The following is a 26,175-nucleotide window of genomic DNA, read 5'->3' on the forward strand; positions in this document are numbered from 1 at the left end:
TTCACTCAAACTCTGTCGAGTTTTCGCTTTTTTATTCAAAGTTTTCTTTTTTCCTCTAGTTTAACATAAAAGTTTTTCGGTTTCTTTTTTTTTTGTTGTTGCTGCTTTTCCTCCATTGCTAATTGACACAATTTCTAGGCGTAGAAAGAGGGACATTAATTGCTTTGGCACTTCGTAACCAATCATAATTAAAGACAAAATAAAAATGGTCGAATCATGATGATGATAATGCAATGGGTTCTCCCTGGATTGGTTTTTCGTGGATTCCGATCAGAAGACTTGGACGCGGTGATTCTCGCGATCGCAAACCAAGATATTGCCGTTGGACATGATGGCCACGCCCTCGAGTCCTTTGAACTCCGAGTCGCCGGAGCCCCAGGAACCGAAGGTCTTCAGGAAACTGCCATCCGGATTAAAGATCTGAATGCGGTTATTGCCCGAATCGGCCACGAATATATAGCCCTGATCGTCCACGGCCACACCGCTGTGAAGGAAAGGAGACCTCATGACATTGCCAATTAAAAATGGTGATTCGATTTGCTTACCGTGGGAACTTGAACTGGCCATCGTCGGATCCTTCGCCGCCCACCGTGGACAGGACCTTGCCGTTTACGTCGAAAATCTGCGGATACGGATACGGAAAGAGGTGACAGGCACGGAAGGTGCAGGAAATTCAAATAAATTGCGAAAGAATCTCGATGGTGAGCATATTTTAATTAAAATTGTTCACATGGCCAGACAGGCATGAAAAGCCCAAGGGACCAAATGGCAAACAGAGGCAACGAGTGCCAAATGGGGGGGGATGCTATTGGCTCACCTGAATCCTGTGGTTATTCGAATCGGAAACAATCACACGATTCGTATTCGATACGGCTATATAATGCGGATGCTCAAGTTGTCCCTCGCCACGGCCGCAGGAACCGAATTTGCCAACGAAGGAACCATCGGATTGGAAAACCTGACGAATGCGAATATTCGTTATAAGTTTGCAAATTGAAATGGGCAGCAGCACTCGAAAGGATGGACCATGCAGTCAAAGTACACAAAAATTCGTATATACATATAAATATATGTATATTTATATATGCTAGTTAAGCCCATGAAAATTGCTGCTGGATGGTGCAGCTCGAGTGTGACAAATTGGGCAAGGCTCAAGCCTCTCCGCCGCCCAAAACTTTTGCACCTGCCCCACCGAATATATAAATATTTGCATGCAAATCGAGACTGAAGATGGCGAGGCGAGCTGAAAAAAGGCTGCTAAAAGGATGGGGTACGGGCTCAAAATGGGTGCATCCTCCATTTCGTCCTCACCTGCACTCTGTGGTTCTCCTTATCGCACACGTAAATGAAGCCGAGTGCATCGGTTGTTACGCCCCAAGGATAATTGAATTTGCCATCTGCGGTGCCCTGCGAACCGAAGGCGCGCAGGAATCGTCCTTGCGGATCGAGCACTTGTATGCGATGATTGTATCTGCAATCGAAAAGAAAGAGCAGAGAGAACTGCTTATTTTCCTGCAATATATAGTGCCTCATTAAAGTTAAGACACCTGTCAACCAGTCTTAAAACTATGTTATAAAGTATCTGATAGCTTTTTTTATACCTAAAAAAATAGTATTATAAGCAATAAATGTATGTTCTTTTTAACTTGATTCCCTCTCCGAATGCCACCAATACGTGTTCCTTATTTTTATTCACATTAACTGGCCAATTTATAGGGCCATCAAATCGGCGAATTCCCCACGTTAATTGTGAACCAGAGCCAAAAGAGAGATCTCATTACGACGGGTCCCCAAAAAAAAAAAAAGATTCGCGGGTTGCCAGCCAAAGAGCGACGCCTTGGAATTCCAAGGTGTTGGACGTGGATTTTTGGTTTTCATCCGTGGGCTATGCCACTGGATGCTGTTCAGCGTGGGCTGATGGGTGTTTGGCTTAGGTCTAAGCCGCTTAACGTGCAAAATCAAAGTTGACTCGCACAATGAAGATACCCCGGCTCTCGGCGCTTAACGAGATTTTGCGTCAAACAATGACAGTGGCAGCCGGAGGCAGGGTGATCGGATCTGGGAACTGGTATGTAGGGAAGTTGGGGATGTGGAATGTGGGGAGCTGGAAACTGCTGCTAACTGAGAGCTACCGGGAGCACTCGTAAAAAGGTTGCAGATAACATGTGCAGGAGCGTCAAAAACTCGCACTCCGCCCGACTAAACCCGGCACATGTTTCTCATTAACGCGGCTATTATGCGCTTAGCCCTGCCAATTAGAGGAGGAGCTAGAAGCCTGGAATTAATCATTCGCCTTTGTTTCGGCTTAATTAAAACACAGACTGACCACCAGCAGCTGCTCACCCACTCGGAGATTAAGTACCATCGCCAAAATAGCCAAGCCAATATCAATTTTTTACTTGTTCATACCCTAACTTGAAAAAGTCAGAGCTATTTTATGAATTACTGGGAAATTTAAAGCTGCAGTTAATATATTATTTGCTACCCCTTAACTTACCTATCGGCTATGATGTACTGGCCGATGCGGTTGACGGCCACGCCGGCGAGGCAATCGAACTCGCCCTCGCCGTTGCCGTACTCGCCAAACTCCTTGACAAAGATGCCATTGGAGTCGAAGACCTGGACGCGGTGATTGCTGGAGTCGGCGACCACGATGCTATTGTCGGGGCCGACGGCCAAACCGCGTGGCCATGTGAAGGATCCGGGCTCGCTCCCCCGGCCCCCCAGCTGGAACAGCTGCTGGCGCTTGCGCAGGTACACCTGTTTAGGGATAGTACCTGCCGCTCCGGTTATACCGGCTGCTGCCACTGCTGCTGCTACCGTAGGGGACGTAGGGGAGCCTAGCCCGTTTTTTGACCCGTCATCGTCGGAGGAGGCCAACTCATTGGCCTGACGCAGGGGCAATCCCAGGCTGAGACGCCGCGACACATCGCTGGCGGTGCTCCGTCCGCTGGTGCCGCTCGTACCGCTTCCGTAGCCGTGCGCATGCGAGGACGACGCCGCCGCCGCCGATGACGTCGAGCTGCCCGCGTGCGTGTCGCGTGCGCTACTGCCGGCCGAGTCCTTGCTGCTCTTGTTGCCGTACTTGTTCTTCAGGTACCGCGCCCACGAGCTCAGCGCCTCGCCGTCCTTGCTGTCCGTCGCCGAGCTGCCGCCCAGTCCGCTGGACCGCGACGATCCCGCTCCGCGATCGGTGATCGGTGAGTTGTCGCGCGACTTCAGCGCGTGGGAGGAGCGGCTGCGGGACAGGTCGCTGCTGCCATAGCCGCTGTACCTGGAAGGGCATTTTGGATATTTAGCACATGGTTCCGGGGACGAGCCCACACGCATTGGGGATGAGATGGAGATGGAGTGGTACTGAGTGCGCTGACTGATTTTGAATTGAATGAGGCGCTTTCAACTGAGAAAAGGAGCTGCAGTCATAATAATAATGCTTAAGTGGGATTAAGGACAGCTTCCCAAGGTTTAGTGCCTTTACAAGTATAGTTTACCAATTATATTATTTTTAAATGATACTAAACAGGGAATTTAGAGCTTGTTTCTTCTACCGCAATTTGTGACAGGATAAAAAATAATTTATTTATAATTAAATTTAATTCCTAATTCATAAAAAGCAACTCCTTTCTCAGTTAACTGATTGGCATGAGACTGGTGCATGATAACTAGTGCTGCGTATGTACAGAGAGATTCAGAGAAGGGGAAACTTCTAGATGGAATTCCGGTTAATTTCGGTTAATTTAAGAACGCGCAGAATTTTGTTTTCTTCTTAACCACAGATAAATGACTAATAGAAACAAAAAAAGTACAGAAAATAAAAGAAACCAAAAAGTAAATCTAAAAAGTTGAATTAGTCTAGAGTGCAACATGAACGAGAACAAAACGTGGCGAACTTCGGACGTGGCACGCACAAAACTCAACTTAAAAATAGAAAAAACGATAAAAATCAAATGTAAAAGTAAATTTGTAATTTAAGTGGTAGAAAAAAATACAAATATAAACCGGGGGACAGCACACACGCACAATGAAAGCGCCCAGCGCACGACAAAATACTATCGGCGGCTATTAAAATAACTATTTGTACAGCCGATAAATCACCTATGTACAATTTAAGGCTCTCTACTCAGGCAAACAAACTGAATCCGCAACTACAAATCCTGAAAACAAGCACTTGTTTTGTGGGATCACTTTTGTTTGGGGATACGTTTTGTCAGCCTGAGTACGGAGCCCAAATAGCTGGGGGGCGGGGGGCATTGGTCAGGAGTTTAGCTGAAAGATCTGGTGTCTCACGCGCACCTTGAGGCCAGGTAAGCGGACGGCGAGACCGTGGTGGGGGACACCGGCTCATCAAGATCCTCGTCATCGTTGCCAAACTGATGGGACGAGCGGCTGCGCGCCAGTCGGGTGCGTCGCTCCTTCATGGCCAAGTACCTGGAGCGGCCCGTTCCATAGCGACTGTCCGAGTCGTCGCCGGTTCCGGTGGCGTCCTCATCAAAGGAGGCGGTGGGCGTGGATAGCGAGGGTTGCGTTACAATGGCGCTGCTCTTGCTCTTGTTTAGAAAGCGGCTTGTGTAGCTGCAAATATGTTGATTCGGTTCGGTTTTTGGTTTTCTGGTTTTTTGGTTTGGTTTGATCCTACGTCTTTTGGTGTTGTATACGTAATTTTCAACAGTCTTTTAACTTAGTAGATGTGTGCTTTTGCTTTTGCTTTTGCTTATGCCTTTGCCGTAGCTGTTGCTGTGTGTCTCTTTACTCGTTTTTCAATTAAGACTAATCCCGCTTAATTAACTAACTTTTAACTAGGTCAGGTCCGTGTCTAGAGTTGTGTGTGTAGTTCGCATTTATTGGCCATTAAATTCTATTAAATATCGCAAAACCCGAGCACAAAGTTTATAATTAAATACACATTTCGCATTATCGAAAGTTAAACAAAGTAGTTGGGGAAAAGTTCGGTTAAGTACGTGAAATTATGGCGCCAAAAGGCGTCCTTGTCTGTGTGTGTGTGTTTTTATGTTTTTATGTTGCTGGGTGGTTGGGCGGGTTAAGAAACACAAAAAGCAACAACTACTACAAAAATATCAACGAGTACCGTTGCACGGATAAAGAACATAAATTAAATGTTTAAATCTAGGTGAGTACGAGTGCAGGAAAGCAGCGCAAAATGTGGCGAATACAGCAAAAGCAACAGGCATTATCATCGGAAGCCCAAAAAAGTAGGCAACACTTTTTTCCTACAGCTTGCTTTACTTTCAAAAAAATGACTCAAATTTGCCAGTGACTCGCTGTTTACACTGTTTAATTGCCAGCGATAAAAAATAGCTTACACAATTGGAAGTTATGTACTCGAATGCGACGTTCATCCGATACCTGCTGCCTAATATTAAATATTGGCTTTATTTTACTGCGTGTACTTATCATAAAAACTGTGAACACATGCTGGGTAGTCAAAGCTTGTATAAGAGTTTTTTCTCCTCGACATTGTTAAATGAATTCAGTTTATTACTTAACATAAAACACGATGGGAGGCTAATATTTTTATAGGATTTAATTCCGCAATAAGTTTCTAAATAAAATCATTAAAATACTAATATCTAATATGAAACATTTCAACAAATGATTTAAATCGTATTTCCACATATGATACTAGTTAGATATTTCCACAATAAAATCACTAGGTGCGCATATTGAAAAACCTTTTTAATCGGATTTGCGTGGCAATTGATATTGATTTTGATTGGTTCTTTTGAGGAATTTTGGTACAAATTTAAGCTCTAAGTTGCCCAATTAAAACAGCATTTTTATGTGGCTGAAAGCATAAATCCAGCTTTACTCTGACTGAACAAACACCTAGGGTAAATACGGCAGACTGACTGATGGACTCCTGCAAAATGTATATATACAAGTGTATATGCTGCCACTCGGACTGATGGCAAATAACAATTTATCGCATTGTTCCCAGGAAGTAAGAGCGAGTGAGAGTGATTAGGGGGATGGGGAAGTGGGGTAGTGGGGTAGTGGGGAAGTGGCAGTGGGGATAGGGTGCGAAATTGGCGGAGGGGTGCGAAGGACTGTTGTAATTACATTACGCTAGATTTGTTTCAGAAGAAAAAGGGTTCTGGTTCGGTGATTGTTGTCGTGCAAAAGTAAAATTAAAGAAGTTTTTGTCGCCCAGGCACAAAGGACTCGCTTCGCATCGCATTGGGCCTGAACCGTTCGCAATTGATCCCTTTGAAAAGGGTATTGACAGAGAGACATAAAGGCGGAAAAACAGAAAAGCGGACGGATGGACGGATGGGAAAGCGAGAAGTAAAGTTAATTTCCAGCCCTTTGAGTGGCTCTTTCTGAAAGGCACCATCATCACGAATCTGTTTGCCCATTGAAGGTGACTCCCAGTACTCAAGTTGGCGAACTTGTTCAATTTTATTTTCAGCTAACATTCAAATATATAATCAATAGGGTGGGTAAGCACTAAAGCACTCGTTTAACATGAGTTGGTTGGCTTAGTGGGTATGGGTTAGGCGGGGGTTCTTGGTACTTTAGGACATATTTCAAAACGCATTCATCGTTATGGGTTAACAAACAATTGAACTATGAATTGCATTGAATTCGGAGTCGCTTTTGCCTGAGTTTCACATATAGTGTATATTGTATATATATATATATATCGGGCTAGACATCGGCAAGTCGCTTTCGGTAGCGAGCCCGGCTGGGTCTGCTTATGTACGGTATGCTAAAGGGCAGTGCACTGCAAAGATCATTGTATAGAGAACACAAAAGAGAAAGAGAGTGATAGAACGGTGTGTACTGTGTGTGTTTGTGTGTGTGTGTGTGTTTGTGTTTATCTAACCGGGAATTGCATGTTGTGCTTGTGTGCGTATGTGTGTGTTTGTCGTTTGCTATGTGAAGGTTATGAACTTGACAATTAGACGCCACACAAGGCGTATGAGCAACAAAGTGGCCAATGCCATGTTAATGCCAGCACGGAGCACTTGTACAAAGCTGCAGCAGTAAAATACAAGGGGATACAAAAGAAAGTCTTAGAAGTACTCAATAAAACACATGGAACTCGTTGGGGTAACCAATCCGAAACCAAACCAAACACAATTATCCATTAAAGCTTATCCGTATTAAAAATTAAAGCGGCTCTGCAACTGATTACCTAGTTCAAAGTGTAAATTAATAGCAGGCCGTGTTTTTTTTTACAGGTAATTCAATTAGTGTGGCGAACAACGAGGCAATTAATTACCGAACTGCAATATGTGACACACAATTTATTTTCCATGCCCATCAGATATGTATCTTTTACTTTTCGTTTCAGAGCGGCAGCTACTAAGCTATTACACAGAGAAGAAAAAATTCATAAGTTTTTAAAACTATACTTTTTGTACTTTATGCAAATAATAAATGAAGGAAAATGAAGGAAAATTTGCTTTTATCTGCCCAGAGATTTTTTTAAGAAGTAGTGTCTGGCATACTTTCACAAAAAGGAAAGTGCCACAAAACCTGTGAAAGTTTTTATCCTCTGTGCGGATAACCAGATGCTTTTTCACATTATTCGAACCTCATTAAACATGCAAATTAGTCGGTTATAGAAACTACGAAATCAGGAAAAAACGCTAGACTTTTTTTCTGTTTTAAAGGAATGGAATGTTGTGTGGAAATACCTGCTTCCGGTGCCGCTTCCATAGCGATCCTCGCTCTCACTTGTGTGATGTGGCGCTGGTACCGCTCGTGTGCGTCCGCCGGTTGTGCCGCTGCCACTCCCATAGCCGCTGCTCGAGGGCGTGGCATAGCTACTGCGCCCTGCCGCCGTCGATGAGCTATCATCGCGGGATGCGCGCCGTGCCTCCAGGCGATCCCGGTAGGAACCACCACCAGTGGTGGAGCTACTGGCTGCCGTGGTTGAGCTGGCGGCGCTGCTGGGCGTGGACTTGGTGTTGGTGCTGCTGCTGGCGGCACTGCTCTTCGCCTTGGTCTCCGGTTCCGATTCGGATTCGGACTCCGAGCTGGTCTCCTCCTCGCTGCTGGAACTGGACTCCGCCTTCTTCTTGTCCGCCGAGCCATTGGTGGCATTGGCGGTGCTATGTTGTGGCAGGAAGCGGCTCACAAAGGGCTTCTTTTCCGGCACTGCCGTGGCATCTCTGGCTGTGGAATACCTGGACGAACTGGGCGCCTTGGCATTTTGGCTCGTCGAATTGCTGCTGGATGTTGCAGGTGCTGCCGCAGTTGCGGATGCGGATGTGGATGTGGCTGCCGCTGCTGCCGCCGAACTTGCCGAGCTCTCGGTGGAGGCACTGCTGTCACTGCTGCCGGATCTTTGGGTCTTCTTGACCGCTGCCACCTGGGCGGAAACGGGCGGCTTCGACTGTTGGATTGTAGGAGTGGGAGTTGCATCAGAGTCTGTGGCGCTCGCGGTCTGAGTTAGTTCGATTTCGGTTTTGGCAAGCGACGGAACGAGTAACGAATGCGATGCGGATGCGAAATAGAGAGATTTAAAGATAGAGAAATAGAAATGACGATGCTGAGATGTGGATTGCTGATGGGCGGGTGTCTGGTGAATTGGGGATTTACAGGGAGCCTCCCAATCGCAACTATAACTCAAAACAGCAGATTAAAACACACTGTATAATAATTTAGAGGTAATAGAGGTAATTAATATTTACTTAAACAAGGAACTTAAATTTTCACAAAAACTGAAATTTAATCTGAGCATTTAAAATACTAAGTGAAAGCTTTAAGTTGAATTATAAACGTTTAAAGAGTGACCTAAGAAAAAAAAGTTACTGATAAAATTGGTTTAATTTAAAGTTTCCCCAAGCTGTGTTTCAATTACATTATTCCCCAATATTTTGCTTGGCTACATCTATAGATGCCTTTACTTCGGAGCATAGAACATTTTGAAATCGTAGAAATACAAAACGCCCGGCATACGAGCCTTTTCATTACGTTTTATACTTTATACACTTCCTTTGATGTGCTTCTAATTGATCAGACAACCTTCTCCTATTCCCATTCAGCAAATGCCAAAAACAAGACAAATATGCAGCAACCGTGCATATGTCACTAAAGCACAACTCCATGTATAAATACGTATATGCAGCGTAGTGTGTGGTATATTCATTCACACAGATACACACGCACACACTGGCAACATTGGAAACATTGTTAAACTGACGGAAGCAGCAGCATCGCTGACACTGGCATCATGGTGAAATATTCGCCATTGAACCCGACTCTATCAGCCATTTTCGGGGGGCGTCTGCCTGGGGAAGGGGGCGTGGCAACAATGTGAGAATGCATGACAGGCGAAAAAAACGGGGGGTTGGGGATATTGGAGGCGGGTAAAGAAATACATACACAACAGAAATATTTACAGCGGACATCAGAAATTGTAAACCAACAAAACGGCAACGAAAATAAAAAGAATGGTTGAAAAGTTTTCGTTATAATGAGAACGGGAGCAAATAATATATTGGGAGCAAAACCAAAAGATGTATATCTTGTTGATCAGGGTTTGCGATTTATTCAGCTCGACACCATTTGCCAAAGAAATTTAGTAACATTTAAGCAAATTAACATCACTACCACATCGGTTCTCCACTTGCAGGAGTGATTCGCAGAGATATGTAGATAAAAACATAGATAAAAAGATAGACAGATAGATAGATATAGATAGAGAGAAAGAGGGAGAAAAAGAAAGATTCGAAAGAAAATAAATGTTACATCAAAGGAATTTTGTAATTTCTGGTTGCTTTATTTGCTTTTAATTTTTGTGCAGTCTCTAACTAACGTTAAGGTAAAGGATGTTAAACTACATAAATAAAAAATATATATATCCATATATTTGTATACAATATTGTACAATTCTGATGTCCGAGCTTTGGGTCGAAACTTTACCCTGCATTGCATTCAGATTACGATGACTTAGTGGGGGCAAAAGGTTCAGACCCAAAACAGCATTAGGTGAAAGGCGCTCACAAGACAATAAACGTAAGTAAACGAAATGGAAATAATAATAAACAATCATAGTAAATAAATAATGACTTGAAACTTAACATACACATAAAATAACAAGAACAGAAAACCAGTTGCGTAAATCAAAATAAATAAAAACCAAACAAAATGGGACAAGTTCGGAGGAAATGCTTTTGGTTAGGTTAGATTAACAGTAAACGTAACGATGAACAGTTTAGTTAGGTTGTTCCTTCGACAAGATCGACAAAAAAAAAGGATTACACTTACGGAGCGGAGGGGAAGTGTGAACGATGGAGCACAAATAAAGAACGAAGCACACATGGCGTATACGCAATTATCGTTTTAAGTTCTTTTCGGCGGGAGTTTGCACAACACAAGGGTAAAATACTGAGCTAGGCTACAGTGACAGCGATCCCTTCTATACAGTCTACACAGTAATTTGTAACTACCTACACGAAAGTGACTTCCTTTTCTTAAAGTGTATACTTTCTTACCTAGTACATATATATTTTGATATGAATTTTAAACGGACCTTAAAGCTTGTGAATTTTACCTACTATTGTGTTATCCTGGTTCTGTAACCCAATTCAATCCTCCTCTTCGTCCTCATCCGTGACCTCAATCTCCTCTTCTGTGTACTCCTCCTCGTCCTCTTCTTCTGGACTTTCTTCTGCAGATTTGTCTGTTTCTTCCACCAGCTCCTGATGGCTTATGTGGTCCACTGGGTTTTCTTCGACTTTCTGGGCAATGTCATTCTCGGGCGGAAGCACATTGATCACTGGCAAGTTCTGACTCTCTATCTCAATTACTCTTCCTTCACCTTCCTCCTGCTCGTCTTCACTCTCAGTGGCTGTTACCTCTTCGTACTCGGAAGAGGATTCTTCCTCCTCTGTTGCTTCAGAAGAGGTCGGTTGCAGTGACTCTTCCGGGAGGTTAAGCAATTCCCTACCCGTTTCTTCTACTTGTTCTACTTGTTGTTCACCCTCCTCCTCATCATCTTCCTCCTCCTCGTCTTCTTCTTCATCTTCCTCCTCTACATCCTCCTCCTCTTCATCGCTGTCACTGCTTTCACTGGCCACGCCTTCTTCTTCTGTATTTGCCTCATTCACACTTACCTCGGCTCGCGTCGTGGATGCCGCACTACTACGCACTGGAGACGCCGCCTGGTTGGAGCTGCCATCACTCTCCTCTCCTCCACGATTCTTCAGAGCTGCTACCCGCTGATCGCTGGCGGTGTCGCCACCGCCACTGGACGTCGATGTAGCTGCTCCACCTGTCGATGATGAGCCGGCATTCTTGCGCTTCTGGCGTGCCAGCTCCTCCTCGTCGGCGGCGGCGGCGGTCTGCTGATTCTTCTGCTGCTGCCGTTGCATCGCCGCCTTTTGGGCCTGAATGGCGGCTTGAACGGCCGCTTGAGCTGCGGCAGCGGCATCGGATTTCTTCTCCTTCTTCTCCTTGCCAATATCGGCCAAACGCTGGACAACGCGCGAGCAGTCGCTCAAACGGATGATGCCGCTCAACTGGCCGCGGGATACATCCTCACTGTCCAGAACGCGATCCTTGCGCTCCTTGAGCTCCTGCTGCCGCTGCTGTTGTTGTTGTTCACTGTCGGAGTCGTCGTTCTGGTGGGATCTGACGAATCGCGAGCGGAAGCGGGATGACTTGCCCGCCCTGCCCGAGGAACCATCGTTGTCGTAGTCGTTCTCATAGTCGTAGTCGCCACCACTGCGTCCATAGCGGTCGTTGTTCGCCTGGGTGGCGCTGCGCTGCGGGCGTTCGCCGAACTTGCGACCGCCCAGAACGGGCTCATCGTTGTAGCCACTGCGCTCCTCCTGCTGGCGGAACTGGGTGGCCAGGCGGTGGTCGCTCTTCGAACGCATCAAGCCCGGCTGCAGAGCACTGGGCGGTGCCAGGTGGGAACTGCTAACCGAACCGCCACTTGGCGTCGAGTGAGGCGCTATGTTCAGGTCACCGAAGGTGGCCAGGTTCATAACCAGCTGGTTGGGATCTATGGAGACCAGGAACCTCACTCGCCGACTGTAGTCGTTATTCTCGTACTCAAAGTGACGCAGGAACTCGACCGTCTTCAGGAAGATCTCCTTGGTGTCCATCAGCTCGCAGTCGTCCCACTCCACGGTCTCGTTCATGTACTTGTCCACCGTGTCGCAGTTGCTGGTGATGTTTGTGATTTCCAGATCGAGATTCTCCTTTAAGGTGGTCAGATTGCGCAGCTCCACGGCCAAGTAGCGATCAATCTCGCCCTTCAGCTGGTCAGAACGATCCTTAATCGCCTTGGTGATCCGCTGGTAGATCTCATCGATCTCCTCCGTCACACTGATGGCGTTCGTCTGCAGGCTCATGGTGTTCTTCTCGATGATCGCCAGCGAGTCCTGAAGTCGGTGCAAACTGCGACGGATCTAAGGACATGCAATGGATAAATGTAAGTTAAGCCGATTTTAAGTAGCTTTGATCGAATTCTCACCTGTGAGTTGAATCGCGTGATCTCACGTCGCAGAATGTCCATGTGGGCGCTTTTGCAGTCCTCGCAGATCTTTTTCTCGCAGTGTGCACAATGGGACAGATAGGCTTTTTCCGAGCAAACGCCGCAACGCTCCATAATTTGACCTGCAAGAGGCGGAGGGGGAAGAACACAATTACTTATCACACCTGATTGCCAAAAAATACACTCCACTCAAAGAAAGGGGCATCACAAATGACTTTCCGCCCTCTTGGGTTGGACAATAAAATGCCAAGAATGCCGGCGGCAGTAGGTGCAGCAGCAGCTCATCAATTTGCACTCTTGGCAACAATCTTGCCACATGCCACGGATGCCAAGCAGAATGGAGGGTGTGAGGTGTGAGTAAATGTCGAGGCGGATGTCTGTTGCATTCACTAATGCGATTTCAAGAGCACGAAATCAACTGCACCTAAGCGCCAGTTATGCAGCTATACTCGAGTGCATATCTCTGCACTGCGACAACTTTCCAGATCAAGAAATCTTTGTATCACAAAAAATACTTTTGAAAGCTTTTGTTTTAGTCCCTAGCCATATAAAAAATGTTTTAAAAGCAAAATGACTTGAAATTGTACACTATATCATTTAAGCTCTGTTACTCATCATAAATTTAAAAAATTTTAGGAAGCTCGGATTTTTGTAAGATGTTTTCGGTGAGCCTCCCGTTCGAAGGGGGTCACAACTCTTGGCAAAGGATCCTGTGGCTCGTCGACTACAGGATGCCTTCAGTGGGGCAATGCAAATAACGAGCCTCAGCAATGGAGCTGCAATGCAAACATGGCGATGAAGATGTAGATGTCGTCCTGCTGCTGCACTCACAGCTTGAAAAAGTAAACTTTTCTGCATCAATTGCTGGCATTGGCAGTGCCTGATGAACACCCCCCAGTTGCTTTCCCAGATTTCTCGTCCTCCTGGTTGACAATAAACCAATGGAAAGGAAGATGGAAGGGAGTGCCTTGTGCCAATAGTTGGCTACTGTATTTTCTCATGTAATCATATGGAAAAGTGAATTTGCAAATTCCACATGAAAGTTGTACGAGTGCTCGTTGTCCTTTGCTATATCCATAACATGAAAAGGATTCCTTTGTTTCACACATTTGCATAGCTTAGGAAATTTGTGCAGCAAGAGTACAAAAAAGAAGAACTTCGTATGCACAGTAAACATTTTCTCTACTAACGAACTGGATTAATAAACACGATTAATCAATTTTATCTAATATTCCTTCAAACTAAAACCCATGTCTCAGTTTAATGACATTTACCTTTTTTGAGATTAAATGCAATATAGTATTTACCTCTTTTTCTTTCTGTGCGACAGTTAAGCTAAGAACTTTGTCTGCCTTATTAACTCACACTTGATCCTGATTGCAGCTCAAAAGTTGCAAGCCATTTGCATATTTACTCACCACCATCAAGTTTTGTCAGATGGGATTGCGTAGTCATGCCTAAGAGGTGGTTGTTCCACCAATTGGTTTTGGCCAAATGCAAATTGCTCAAACGAAATCAATTTGGTTTGGCTTAGTTTTAATTGCTATCAGATGGCAGGAGCGTCTGACTTTTTAATTGGAAAGCCAAACATAATGGCAAATGATAGTTTTTCGGCCTTGATTTCCATCGGCATTCCACGCAAATTTTCCGCTCGTTGTATTTAGTGGAATTTAATTAAAGTTACAACAATGACTACAAGGCAATACTTTTTATTAATAACATTTTTGTTTGCCTTTGCCCTTTGCCTTTGTGCACTCATCGTTTTTTTTTGTTTGCGAACTAATCTGTATGCCAGTCGGAATTTGCCAGGCAATATTTAATATTTATTACCAAAGGGAGAAATTTGCATTGTTTCTGGCATTTACCAAATAAAATAAGAAATATGAAAAATAAAGGAAATATATTTACCTGAAGTGGGATCGGGCAGCTCTCCGGTGATTTCGATATGCAGCTCGAGGAACCGTTGTAGGGTGACATTCGTTGGGAAGGCCTGGACGCCATTGTAGGGTATCCGGTGTTCGGCACGACATTCCGGGCATTTCACCTAAATGATTCGCAGCAATGGTGTTATTAGTCAAGGGGATATAATTGCCCGAAGGCGCTAATTTAACGCTAAATCCCTTTTAAGGTAATTGAAACACTGTTGAGCACTGGGCTTTTGGCTGTAAGCTGCTTTGAATTTAAATTGCATTACCCTGAGCTAACTATTAAAATCCATTGTTCTGTATATATACGAATTGTTCGCAACTTTAAAAACCTAGCACATTTCGTTAGTTGCATGTGCAGGCATCTTGAGTGCGCTTTTCATATCCTGTCATCTCAATTTTGCCATAAAGATCCATTTCAGTTATGGCTCTTTCATTCGCATGACAGGTATTGCAGCCAGTGATTTCCCCCCTTTATTAACATTATTTTTGGATAGCATTTTTCTTTAGTTTGGCCAACACAATGAAAATGCTTTCCAATTATTTGCGTGGCGCTGGCCAAAAGCCAAAACCAAATTTATAAATACACGCAGACTGAGGCGCTCTATAAGTAGCGCGGCACACAGATACACACTTTCGTACAACTGTGGGTTCATTCGAGCCTACATATGTTTGTATGTGTGTGTGTATATATGCACGCCTTTCTATATAATTTTTCAACAAGATATCTACGCAAATGCGCCGCAAGCAACAAGATAAATACAACATTTTCGGGGGCGTCTTGTTGGGCGCCTCTTTGTTTTTCCACCCATTTTATTTTCCCTCATTTCCCATGCGAGATTTCAGCTTAAGCAGTTACACTGTAGCAACTTTATGAATCTAATATTGCTAAAATACAATATGAGTAAATAAATTCGATTTGCTAGCATATCAATCATCTTTTTAGCCTTTCATAATTGTGCTCTTTCTTGCCAATTTGCAATTTTTCGCAGTGTACATCAGCGATGTGTGACGTCGACGGCAATAACCAAATTGCCGCTCGCACACAATGCATCCGCACAGTGGGATGATTAATGATGATGGGCTTACCTGGCGTCGCACATAGTCCACCAGTCCCTCCATGCAGGGCTCCATGCAGAAGGAGTGCTGGCATGGCAGCAGCTTGGGGATCCGGTACCTGTCCAGGCAGACGCAGCACGTCAGCAGCTGCTCGAATTGCTCCATGGCTCACTGACATGAAAATTGGAAATCGAAATCGGGTTTGGGGTGGGTTAGACAAATGCAAAACACTCATTATAGCTGATTCGATTAGACCGCAAAAAGCGCTGTCAATTTGATATTCATATCATTATAAATTCAGGACTCCCTGGCCCTTCCTAAGCTCATCATCATAAGACGACAGACCGTCTGTCAGCCGGTAAGCCTCGCCACAAAAAAAAAGAAAATACAAAAAAAAATAAGGGAATAAAAGTCGCAAAAATCGAGAAAAGCAGGATGAATCCGATTGCCACGAAATTCTTGCATTTGAATGAACACGACAACGCAAAGGCACGGGACTGAAAGCCAGAACCCAAATGTCATACAATAAATTGACCATTTCGTTGTCGTAAGTCGCGAGCCGGCTTCATTTGGCCCGGGTAAATACACTAAGCCACAAATCTGCTTATGGCTGCTTCATTAAAAGCGGATCTGACAAGTTTATTTAGACGAAACCGAGATGCTCAAGAGTATCAGATGTTTGCCCACCCAACCACCCACGTTTTGCCCCTCATCAGCAAATGAAAAGCGACGCTCTCAGATGAAAATTCATTGTACGTTGTGTATCCCTAATTTCGCTGCACATGACTTTTGACTTCTTTGAATGCCAGTCAACATTTTCATTAAATAATGAGAAGTACATACGTTTAAAGGACCTTGGGAATTTGGCGAATGGAATGGATAATAAGGGAATTGCATTTATTAAACCATTTTAATTGCTGATTCACAATGTTAAACGTGCAACATGATTCATTGCAACTGGCCACAAATATTTGCATTAAACGTTTCACTTTTATGATGTTTACCATATCCATGACGTGAAAATAAAAATGAACTATATAAATCAACAGATGAATATGCATTTCTTTGGCAAATTCAAATTTTCTGTTTGTTTTATATCGTTGAATAAATAAATATGCATTTTTTGTTAAAAAATTGTATACGTTATACATTCGAAAATGGTTTGAATATTTAAAATAACTCAGTTGAAAGGGAGTTTACAAATGGATTCTAAGTAAATGTCTTACACGTTTAATAGCCAATCTTATTGAAATAAAGTTAAACAAGTAAACGACTCTAATCGAAAACCCTCTTATTACGAGTAAACTTGTCTGCGGTAATAAATCATAAATTTAAATCAGTTTCCATTGCACAATTTCATAAGCTACTTGCAACATTTTCTCAGCACTCTGCAATATCTTTCTCACATTTGGAAAAGGGAACATTGCTGGCCGCAGTTGAGATTTTAATAATAAAAATGACACACATTTCGTATTAAGAGGGAAGAAAAGCAGGCAGCAGCCGCGTATATGAGGTATAGTATAAATATAAATACGATTTCGCCGTTGCTGGCAATATGCATCGCGTATACGCCGCGTGTGTCGCGCACAAAAACGCGAACCAATGCGCACTTCCTGCTCGTAAATAAACTCGAAGTGTGGGCGGATGAGGATGTAGCCATGGAGTCGTGGTACCGTGATGTCCATGATGCCCACCGCTAATTGTCGTGCGCCTGTTTGCCATTATTGTCGTGTTTGGCTCGGTTTGGTTTCGGATATTTAAAGCATCCATTTAATGCGGCCAAAAGTTCACAATGAGGCTATCGCAAAAAGTGGATATATGTATGTACGAGTATGTGCTTATCGACATATGCGAACAACGTGCAATTAACTGGAAAATGCGCTTAAAATCAAATTGAATAGAAATTCTGTCGTCCTCTCAAATTGTGCGAGGTAAATAAAGGCAAAACGGGTGGTCCTTTCAGAAAGTGCAGGTCCTTTTTCTGGTTTCAACCAAAGTACAGTGTGTGTGTGTGAGTGTGTGGCGAAACTAATTTAGCCATTGCATTTGTGAATCGCTGCTGAAAGGATTAAAATGAATAGGGAAAGCTGCTCGCCAGCATAATGAAAGCCACCAGAAGGCGGCATAACTACCAAAATCCAGCCACCCCGTTTTACATTTTCATTTAACGGGAGGAGAGGTCATTCAGCTGGTTCTGCAGGTTCGTTCATACATATATTCGTATAAGTATAGTGCTGAATGCATTCGCAGGCTGTGTGAGTGATTTTCAGAAATACCCAACCAATTATCCGTGAAAATGTTAAATGCTCTTGAAGCTGAAATCTGTGTTTTCTGGTTTCCTTTGAATGTTCGCACGGCTCTTTGCCTTCATTCAAATGCCAAATTGACGGCGACAGTTGTTCAATGTTTTGTTTACAGAAAAAAAGAGCACGAGAAAATCATTAACCTTGACGGGGGTTAAAATTAAGTCGAGTTATGCGGCAGGAAACAGTAAATGGCGCACAGGAAACGGAAACGAATCACTTGACCCTGGGAAAGTTCTTTTGCCAAATGTGAAAAACTAAAATGGGTCAAACTTTACGCGCTGTTGACAGTTGGTGACAGAAAATCATCAACGCAAAGCACTGAGAACTGAAAATTGAAATCAGCACAACAATATTGAAATGAATTCGATGAAATTTGGGTCAGCCAAAACTGAGCAGAATTCACACACAAAAAAAGAAGAAAAATTGAAATACACAGAAACCTCAACAACTTACCAATTGAAATGGGAAACTATTTGGCAATCCTTGCTGTTGCTGTCAAAGCGGCACTCGAAGGCAATCATAAAATGCAATTGGTTTTGGCAATGCGAGAATCCTTAAAACTCAGTCCTTTTTCACTCGTTTTTGGGGCACTTTCATTTAATGAGTACAATCGTTTTCCGTTCGCCTTACTTTACTTTCAATATATCTAATTCGGTACGATTTCGTTTAGATTTTTTTCTTATATTTCTTTTTTTTTCAGTTTTTGCTGGGCAACAGGGCCTAGTAGAATTCGATTGGAAATGTAAAAAGCGACTGATGGCAAGTGAAAATTGCCAAGCACACGAGCTGAGCAGTCTACAATATTTTAAATATATACAATCTGCGGCATTCTCTCCCGATTTCGCTGTGTATCTGCAGATATATACCGTCTATATATCGCCAGAGAGCGAAACAAAACAAAATGCGCGATCGTCAGAACCAAAAAGACACAAACGCAAAAATATATTCTTGGCATCCGTGCGTATGTATCTGTATATCTATAGTGTGGCTGCAGCACCATTAATGAGATACAAAGATACAAATGAGTACTTCGCACTGCATGTTACTTCCAAATGGAGTTCCCTTTTCTCGCCTCCAACCTGGACATCGGCTACTTATTGGCTTAACCAAAAAGATTTTCCTCCATTTCCCTTTAGCACGAATACATGCACGCACCCTCTTGACGTCATCAACTTAGCTGATTTTCTCATTCGGACGCACGCCGGCATTTTCCATCTATATCTCATTGCTGGGCTATTTGTGTGTCTATTTTGTGTATCTCGCTGTAACGGGCCCTAAAAATAAATTTCATTGAAAATTGGAGCGAACATCGCTCGAATTCGCCTGTTCCGTCAAACTAGTGAAACATTTCTCAGTGCCAAGTGAAAAGTTGATACTTCCATCAGAAGTTTTCGCTAACTTAAGTAGCAGTAAGCCATCAGTTTACTGCCATACGAACTCAAATTTCATATTCCATTCAAAAAGTTGTCCCTAAAAGTTGCAATTATGCTTTTCTCAAGTAGAATATTCAAGTATCTTGCATGCTCAAAATATCTGCCTATATCTATTAATTAACAATAAGTGCATAAGCTCTTTTTAGTCACAACTTTTCAACTGTTAAAATTAAGTGAACAAACTACTTTGTTTGTTGCTTATATTGTTGTCCCGTTTTGCACATTAGAAATCATTTGAATAACTTTGACACTTTTACAATTAAAACTTCACGATGGATGCAATTTTCACTTTTACCAAAGTATTGTTTTCTGTGCATGCTTCTCAAGGTCAGAACTTCGCTGCTCCGGCTCTGTATATATCTTTTCATCTCCCTTTGGGAATATACCGAAAATAGAACTCACTAGCCCGGAATTCACAGAAAGCAGCCTGCACTCCTAGGCCAAAAGCAAAGAAAAAAAGAAAACTGCACTGTATTTTTGGGCTATAAATAAACGGAGCAGACAGAGAAGCAGATGCAATCGAAACTTTTCGAAACTTTAGCTGCACACCCAAGGGAATACTAGAATAACTACAAAGTATTGTGACGTTCCAATTTCTGCGGTGATAACTTACGTTTCCAAGTGGTGTTGTTTCTTCTTATTTTCTACTTGGCTATCCGAGGCGCCCTTGAAAGGGGCCTGCTCCTTTGGCTGTTAACTCTGCTGGCTGAAATTAAAAAGAAAATATATATTAAATTTAGACGTAAAGGCAATTGTCAGTGCCAAATTTGATGACTAATCGATGGGGTTTTTGGCCAGAGCTCAACAGGAAACAGCAGCGAAATGAGAGAGACAACCTGGCGACACCGGTTGAATTGGCCGCCATTTATTGGTTAGCTCGATTTCGCTGAATTGGGAGACGGGGTTGAGTAGCCATTTACCTGGCTATTAACACGCTGCGCATAAGCCGCATCATGCCAACTTAATTATACGGCCTCAAAGGCTGCGGCACGCAAAACAATGATGAAGGTGGGCGGTGTAAGTTGGAAATACATTGCTTGGGATGGTATTGAATGGGATTCGATTGGGCGCAATTGACAGTCGAAGATAATGAACGGAATGCGCTTGAGGTTCGCTTATTGTGCACTGCGACAGATAAGCTCCTTGGTGGGCCACACACTCTTGACCAGGTTAATGAATAATCAGCTGGGGTCGACCATATGGCTTCGAAGGTAGATCATTTTAATTAACTCGCCGTGGCCGAGTTCCTTTCAAACCAAAGGAAACAATTAAACAATGGAAAACCAATTTCCGAAACTATAATAACATGATTACCTCCGCTCTCTCTCTTTTGAGCATCGAACGCGTAAAGGAAATTAAATAGAAATAAATTGTTCACATAATTGCATTGATTCCCCTTACAATTAATTTTCCTTAATGTGCACAATTCTGAGCTTCATTGCGTTACTAAAACGACACCGTAAAATCTGGCATGGGAAATTATACATCAATTCATACATTTTATGATGATTTCGTTTTTAATTATCATTGCACACAAAGTGTATTTTATGATCCGATTATATTTGTTTTTATTCGTAGAAATAACTAAATATCGCAATGTATAAACATAATACATAATTCAGCAACGACTATTTAAGCAGCAATTAACTTAAAAACTTCAAATAATTGGAAACAATCTGTTATTTACAGTTCTCACATATTTCACAGACATACTTCATTAAATTATTGCTAATTGTCTGTTAAAGCAAAAATACCAATTTAAGCAATAGGTTTTAAGCTTTATGTCATTATTAAAAATTAATGGATAATTTATTAAGCCAATAAACAGAAAATATAACATCATTACCATATCTTATGTCTTTACTTTACCTTAAAGTAGCCAGCTTGCTACTTTCTAGCAGTTGTTAATTTAAGTTGCAAAAGTTGGCCAGTAAATTCGAATCAAAACTAGTTTATGTGGATATCTATTGCCAGGGAACTGCAATGGCACTTCTTTAATGCTGCCAGCGACCTTGAACTTCCGCTCAGCTGAAGCACACTCGAAAAGAGCGAAGGATGGATGGGGTTGAGTTGGGTTGGGGGTGGTGTTTTGGGGGGCAGATGAAGTGAGATGAAAAGAGCCGAGTGCTCGCAATAAGGCTAAAAGGAAAACTGGAAAAAACGGTTGCCTACTTTCAGGCGGCACATAAATTCAAACCCGCAGACGCCTCTCTCACTTAATCTTCCGTATTATTTTTATTTTTTTATATTTCGAAACGAGAAATTAATTGCTTTGTGTGAGAGGTGTGAAAATAAAAATAAATAAGACTAAGCACACCGCAAACATTTCAAATGGAAAGCGAGAATGGGAGAAGGAGCAGGAACAAGCAAAACCGAAACCGAAACAAAAGCAAACAAAGCAATCAATGATAAGCGAGCAGCGGGCAAAAGACAAACACAAACAGCAGAAATGGAAATAGAAAATCTCTGAAAATGTCGCTGATTGAATCGAACTAAAAATAAGGCAGCAACGCGGCGTATGAGCAATGTGCGTCTCTGTGTGCGTGCATGTGTGTGTGGGCAAATTATTGCCATGCTTTCTGATGAGATATGCACCCACACACACAGACACACACATATAATATAGCGTATAACAGATCCTCATCAACATATATTTGTATACATGATTATGTCAAAATGTGTTAATAAATTTTGAACGCGAAGCCGAAGAAGATGAAAATAATTTTGACAGCTTTTCACGAATGTGGGAGTGTGTGCACACGGTGTGATGTTGAGAAAGCCGAATTTCCTGCCAGGTGACATTTTCACAAGCTCCTTCTCTCGCCGAGATTCTCACGCCTTTCGCCGTTTTCTCGCCTGTTTTTTTACATAATCAGCAACCATTGAATGCGTCGAGCTCATCTCCATTTGAATGCGTTTTCAAAAACGAGTTTAAAATGAGGACGTATCCTCCACCCCGTTCGACTCACTTGCGTTGGTTTCTTCTATTTCCTGATGGTTCGCGAAACTCTTGCAAATTTATTCGCATGCCTTGGCGGCAAAAGGACTTTCACTGACTTCACTTTCAAACTGAGCTTCGCTGCGTATTCTCCGTGGCTTAAACCAACACTCGCGTCGCGATTACTGGTGCTTTTTGGACAGGATGTGTCGCACCCTCACGCACTGCGCGACAGGTGAAAGATCTCCTCCTATATACACTGTATAGATATACGAGTATATATGTGGATATAGGTGGATGGGAATCGAACTGGGCTATAGCTATAGCTATTATCGGCGTATCGGTCCGCACGTCCACTCGCGAGCGTGCCAGAAATGAAAATGAATGTTTTTCTCTGCTCGACTCTCGAGCGCTTGATGATCAGCCGTTCTTGAGGTGAAATTTTATAAATATAACCTGAGGCAACAACAAAAGTGCCACAAATATTTCTGCGTCTTCTTCCCACTTTCACGTAGCACTTTTGTTGTTTCCCAGCTTCACCCGACCCCAACGAACCTGTGCAAGAATTATCTATATCTATATATTATATATGCACCATAATTGTCTGTAAGCATTCCTCTCGCTTTTTACAATGTCGCGCAGAAAGTCCAAGAGCGACAATATATTGTTAAATACGTATACGTACTCTTACCTGTTATTGTTCTGGCTTATTTCGCAGTTATTAGAGTACGATTTTCACTTTTCCTTAGTCCAGCGGAAAGAAATGCTGAGAAAAAGATCGACGCCCACGCATTTCAATGGCGGAATGATTCATTTTCGAGTTTTCTTAAATATTTATAGAAATTAAAGGCGTTTATTGATACTTATATAGAAAAAGGAAATTGATGTCTTAGCAAATATCACGCGAGTTTTATGTAGTTATGGAATACAGACTAATTAAAAGTGTTAAAAGAAAGAGGATTAAATTATAGGAAGGTATGCATCAATATATATGCAACTAGGTATAGTCAACTTGTTATATTCAGCTACTTATATTCAACTAAGTATATTCAACTCGTTATATTCAACTCGTTATATTCAACTAGTTATATTCAACTAGTTATGATCAACTAGTTATGATCAACTAAGTATATTCAACTCGTTATATTCAACTAGTTATATTCAACTAGTTATATTCAACGTTGCTTTTACATATACATCATCATGTATTGTCCTAAAGCATAAAGTTCTTGAATATAACTAAGTACACGCTTAGTATTCTTAGTGTTCTATAAATACAAAATTCCCCTCTGTTATCACATGCAGTATAATTGGTCTGCATTTTGCCATTCTCGCCAGACATTCGGTCTTGTGTCCGGTCATTTGCTTGTCCCACATGACATCTCTGTCAATAGGCTGATGAATCGGGTTGGCCGTTAATACATTTTCGGAAAAAATAGCGAGCTGAAACAAAGCCGCAGCGGCAGCCGCAGTCAAAACAAAAACAAACCGAAAAAATGCGAATTATGAGCGGGCGAAAACAAAGATGTCAACACGTTCGCCAAGGCAGCTCAAGTTGTTGACGGACTCTAGGTCAGTCCCCATTGATCATAGCTATATCCTCTATTACACGCTGAGAAAAAGTTAGCGCAGTTGAAATCATTTTCATTTTTGAAGATAGATAACATACATGATAAATTTGTGAAAAGATACTTTCTTACAGAAAGCGCGCATAAAAGATACATATTTAAAGAGCTCCTATTAGATACTTTACTAATAGTAAAGTACCCATTTCTTTTTATTATGAATTGAAAATTTTCGATTATATACTTTAACAATCGGTTTTCCTAGAATTAATTAAGCATTTTTTCCTGTGCAAGAAATTCACCGCTGGATTTGTACGCAGTTGCTGGTTCTCGTGAAATTGAAATTGCGTATTGCGGACATTGCATTGTGAGCATTGCAACAAGGCTATCGGAACGGCGACAATTGTATAGCACGAGTTAAGACCCATTTCCATTAGCGGCGCGTCCGAAATAGTGGCATCCATTCATTCCCAGCATATTTGAGAGCAACTCATTAGGCCCGAGCATGATTAATTAGAACTGATGGATGGTCAATTGACGGATGGCATGGCTATGAGGTCGCGGACCAGGAGCCAACAGCCAACAGCCAGGACACATTATTGATGGACACGTATGCAGGGAATCCGGAATACGGATCCTCCAGTGAAAGCCACTCGAGCAGTGGACACTTGGCAGTGCCCAACACAAGGCGCTGTGCTAATTGCCCAAGAATGGGCAGCCAATTCAGTCAACGCAGTGGCAACGTGGCAAAGTAGCAATAATAATGAATTAGCAGACAATTTCAAGTATTAGCCAAGTCCAACTAACTAAGAGGGTGGTCACAAGAGTTGCTAGTTGATTGGAATTTCACAGCAAAGATTAATTAAAATCGGCCAGGGATTAGGGCCTTGGAAAGGGGCAGAGTTTAGGATTTAGTTTACAAAGGAAATAGGAGCAAATAGCTGCCAAGCTTATCTCCTTGCCTGGTAATAAACTGTTTTAAATTAATCAATTTAAAGGATACTCAAAAACATACATGTCATAAAATTAAATGACATGTTTAAGCACATATCAAGCTTGAGTTTCTGGGGAATTAAAATTATAATTCAATACTGGAATGATTAAATTAAAATTCTGGGAATTTTTTCCTCTTTTTGCCGTTGGATTCGCTTTCACAATAATCCCTCTTATGATTTAAAGCTAGCTATGAATTTAAGCCTGTTTACATTTATTGTTACATTTTTTTTTGTTGTAACCTAAAGCTACAGCTTTCAGCGAAATAATAATTGAGTTGAATTTTCAAACTTGAATTGGTGTGAAATTCGCATTCTGAGAATTTGTGCTCATTTTGTTAAACTATTTACCGCTCTGAGAAAATTCTATTATAAGAGTAAGCTTCAAGGGAAATGATAATTTAAATGTAATGTTACATGTGGAAATATGGAAATAGAAACTAAATTGCCTGAGGGTTTTCTAAGTGATTTCGGCTTAAGAAACTGGCTAAGCACACCTCCACAAGGATATGTCCAACAGCAGGGGGCCCCCGAAAACAAACTATTTCCAGTCAGACAAATGGCGTTAAGCACATAATAACCAATTTCTCTAAATACGGCCATAATTATGAACGCCTACACACAATCTTACATGCAAAGAGTCCTGGCAAACACACACACACACCTACACACACGCGAATGATCCTTGTGAAGTGCCGCTGCTTTTGTTGTTGTTGTTCTTGTTTTCCTTGTTGCTGCCTACTTCATTTGGGCGCGTTTGTTCTCGAGCGAGGAGGTGAGAGAGCGGGAAGGGGAAAACAAAAGTGAAAGGCATAGGATGGGGTGAAAGTTGGTAAGTGAGAGCGGGCAAGGGCAAGGATTTATCGTAATTAGGCATGCATGAGCATATGCTGTCGTCTAAGCTCAAGGATGACTCTCATCCTCCGCGATATTTTCTTGTGCACTGCAAGAATTTCAAACTAAACTGTCTGTAATTTTTAAAGTTATTAATAGTAATTATCTTAGGAAGTCAGCAAAACTCTTATACATTCATTTGGAGTTATGTGGTACTTTTATTCAAATCGAAACATTTCTGTCATAAATTATTTCGCGGTCTATTTTTCGATTTATGCTGCCAATAAATTTTAGATAAGTGAATCACTTGTTAAAGCATGCATTTATTTATGAGCAACCATTATCGCAATTAAATCTTCATAAATAAATTGAATACTTGTTTAAATGCTATAAAAGACTAGCTCAATTTATGTACAATTCAGCCAATTGATTTCCCTCTGTGTGGACAAACATAGACTTTGGCAAACAGCAAGGAAAGGGGCGGAAAAATGGGCGGGGTGATGGTGGGAAAAAGGAAAGGAAAAAGGGGCCCCAATGTACATAATTAATTGTGCTGCTGTGTTGGCAAACACGCGGGCGCCGGAAAGTAGGCAACACGCTTTTTTTGGCAAAACGGTTCGCCGTAATTGATTGCCTCTTGCACGTCAC

The 26,175-nt window shown here is 42.3% G+C and overlaps 1 protein-coding gene across 12 annotated transcripts; it reads right to left on the reverse strand.

Moving 5' to 3' along the window:
- Positions 1-22,519, reverse strand: LOC6530994 (RING finger protein nhl-1). Of its 12 annotated transcripts, XM_015196271.3 has the most exons (14): positions 22,168-22,517; positions 19,812-19,904; positions 15,490-15,630; positions 14,384-14,519; positions 12,455-12,597; positions 11,088-12,389; positions 9,583-9,597; positions 7,662-8,362; positions 4,294-4,572; positions 2,498-3,274; positions 1,312-1,471; positions 818-958; positions 546-622; positions 1-484 (listed from the first exon to the last, which is right to left on the reverse strand). In XM_015196271.3, the coding sequence occupies exons 3-14, from the start codon at positions 15,622-15,624 to the stop codon at positions 271-273; spliced, it is 4,080 nt and encodes a 1,359-aa protein (XP_015051757.1). In that variant the 5' UTR covers positions 15,625-15,630; positions 19,812-19,904; positions 22,168-22,517; the 3' UTR covers positions 1-270. The 12 variants fall into 12 exon arrangements, with proteins under 12 accessions (XP_015051757.1, XP_015051763.1, XP_039227913.1 ...); XM_015196277.3 differs by lacking the exon at positions 9,583-9,597 and having other exon boundaries at positions 10,590-12,389; positions 22,168-22,519; XM_039371979.2 differs by lacking the exon at positions 9,583-9,597 and having other exon boundaries at positions 7,662-8,413; positions 22,168-22,518.
- Positions 22,520-26,175: the final 3,656 nt, after the last annotated feature.

This window comes from Drosophila yakuba, chromosome 2R (genome assembly GCF_016746365.2).
Source record: "Drosophila yakuba strain Tai18E2 chromosome 2R, Prin_Dyak_Tai18E2_2.1, whole genome shotgun sequence".
Lineage (NCBI taxonomy): Eukaryota > Metazoa > Arthropoda > Insecta > Diptera > Drosophilidae > Drosophila > Drosophila yakuba.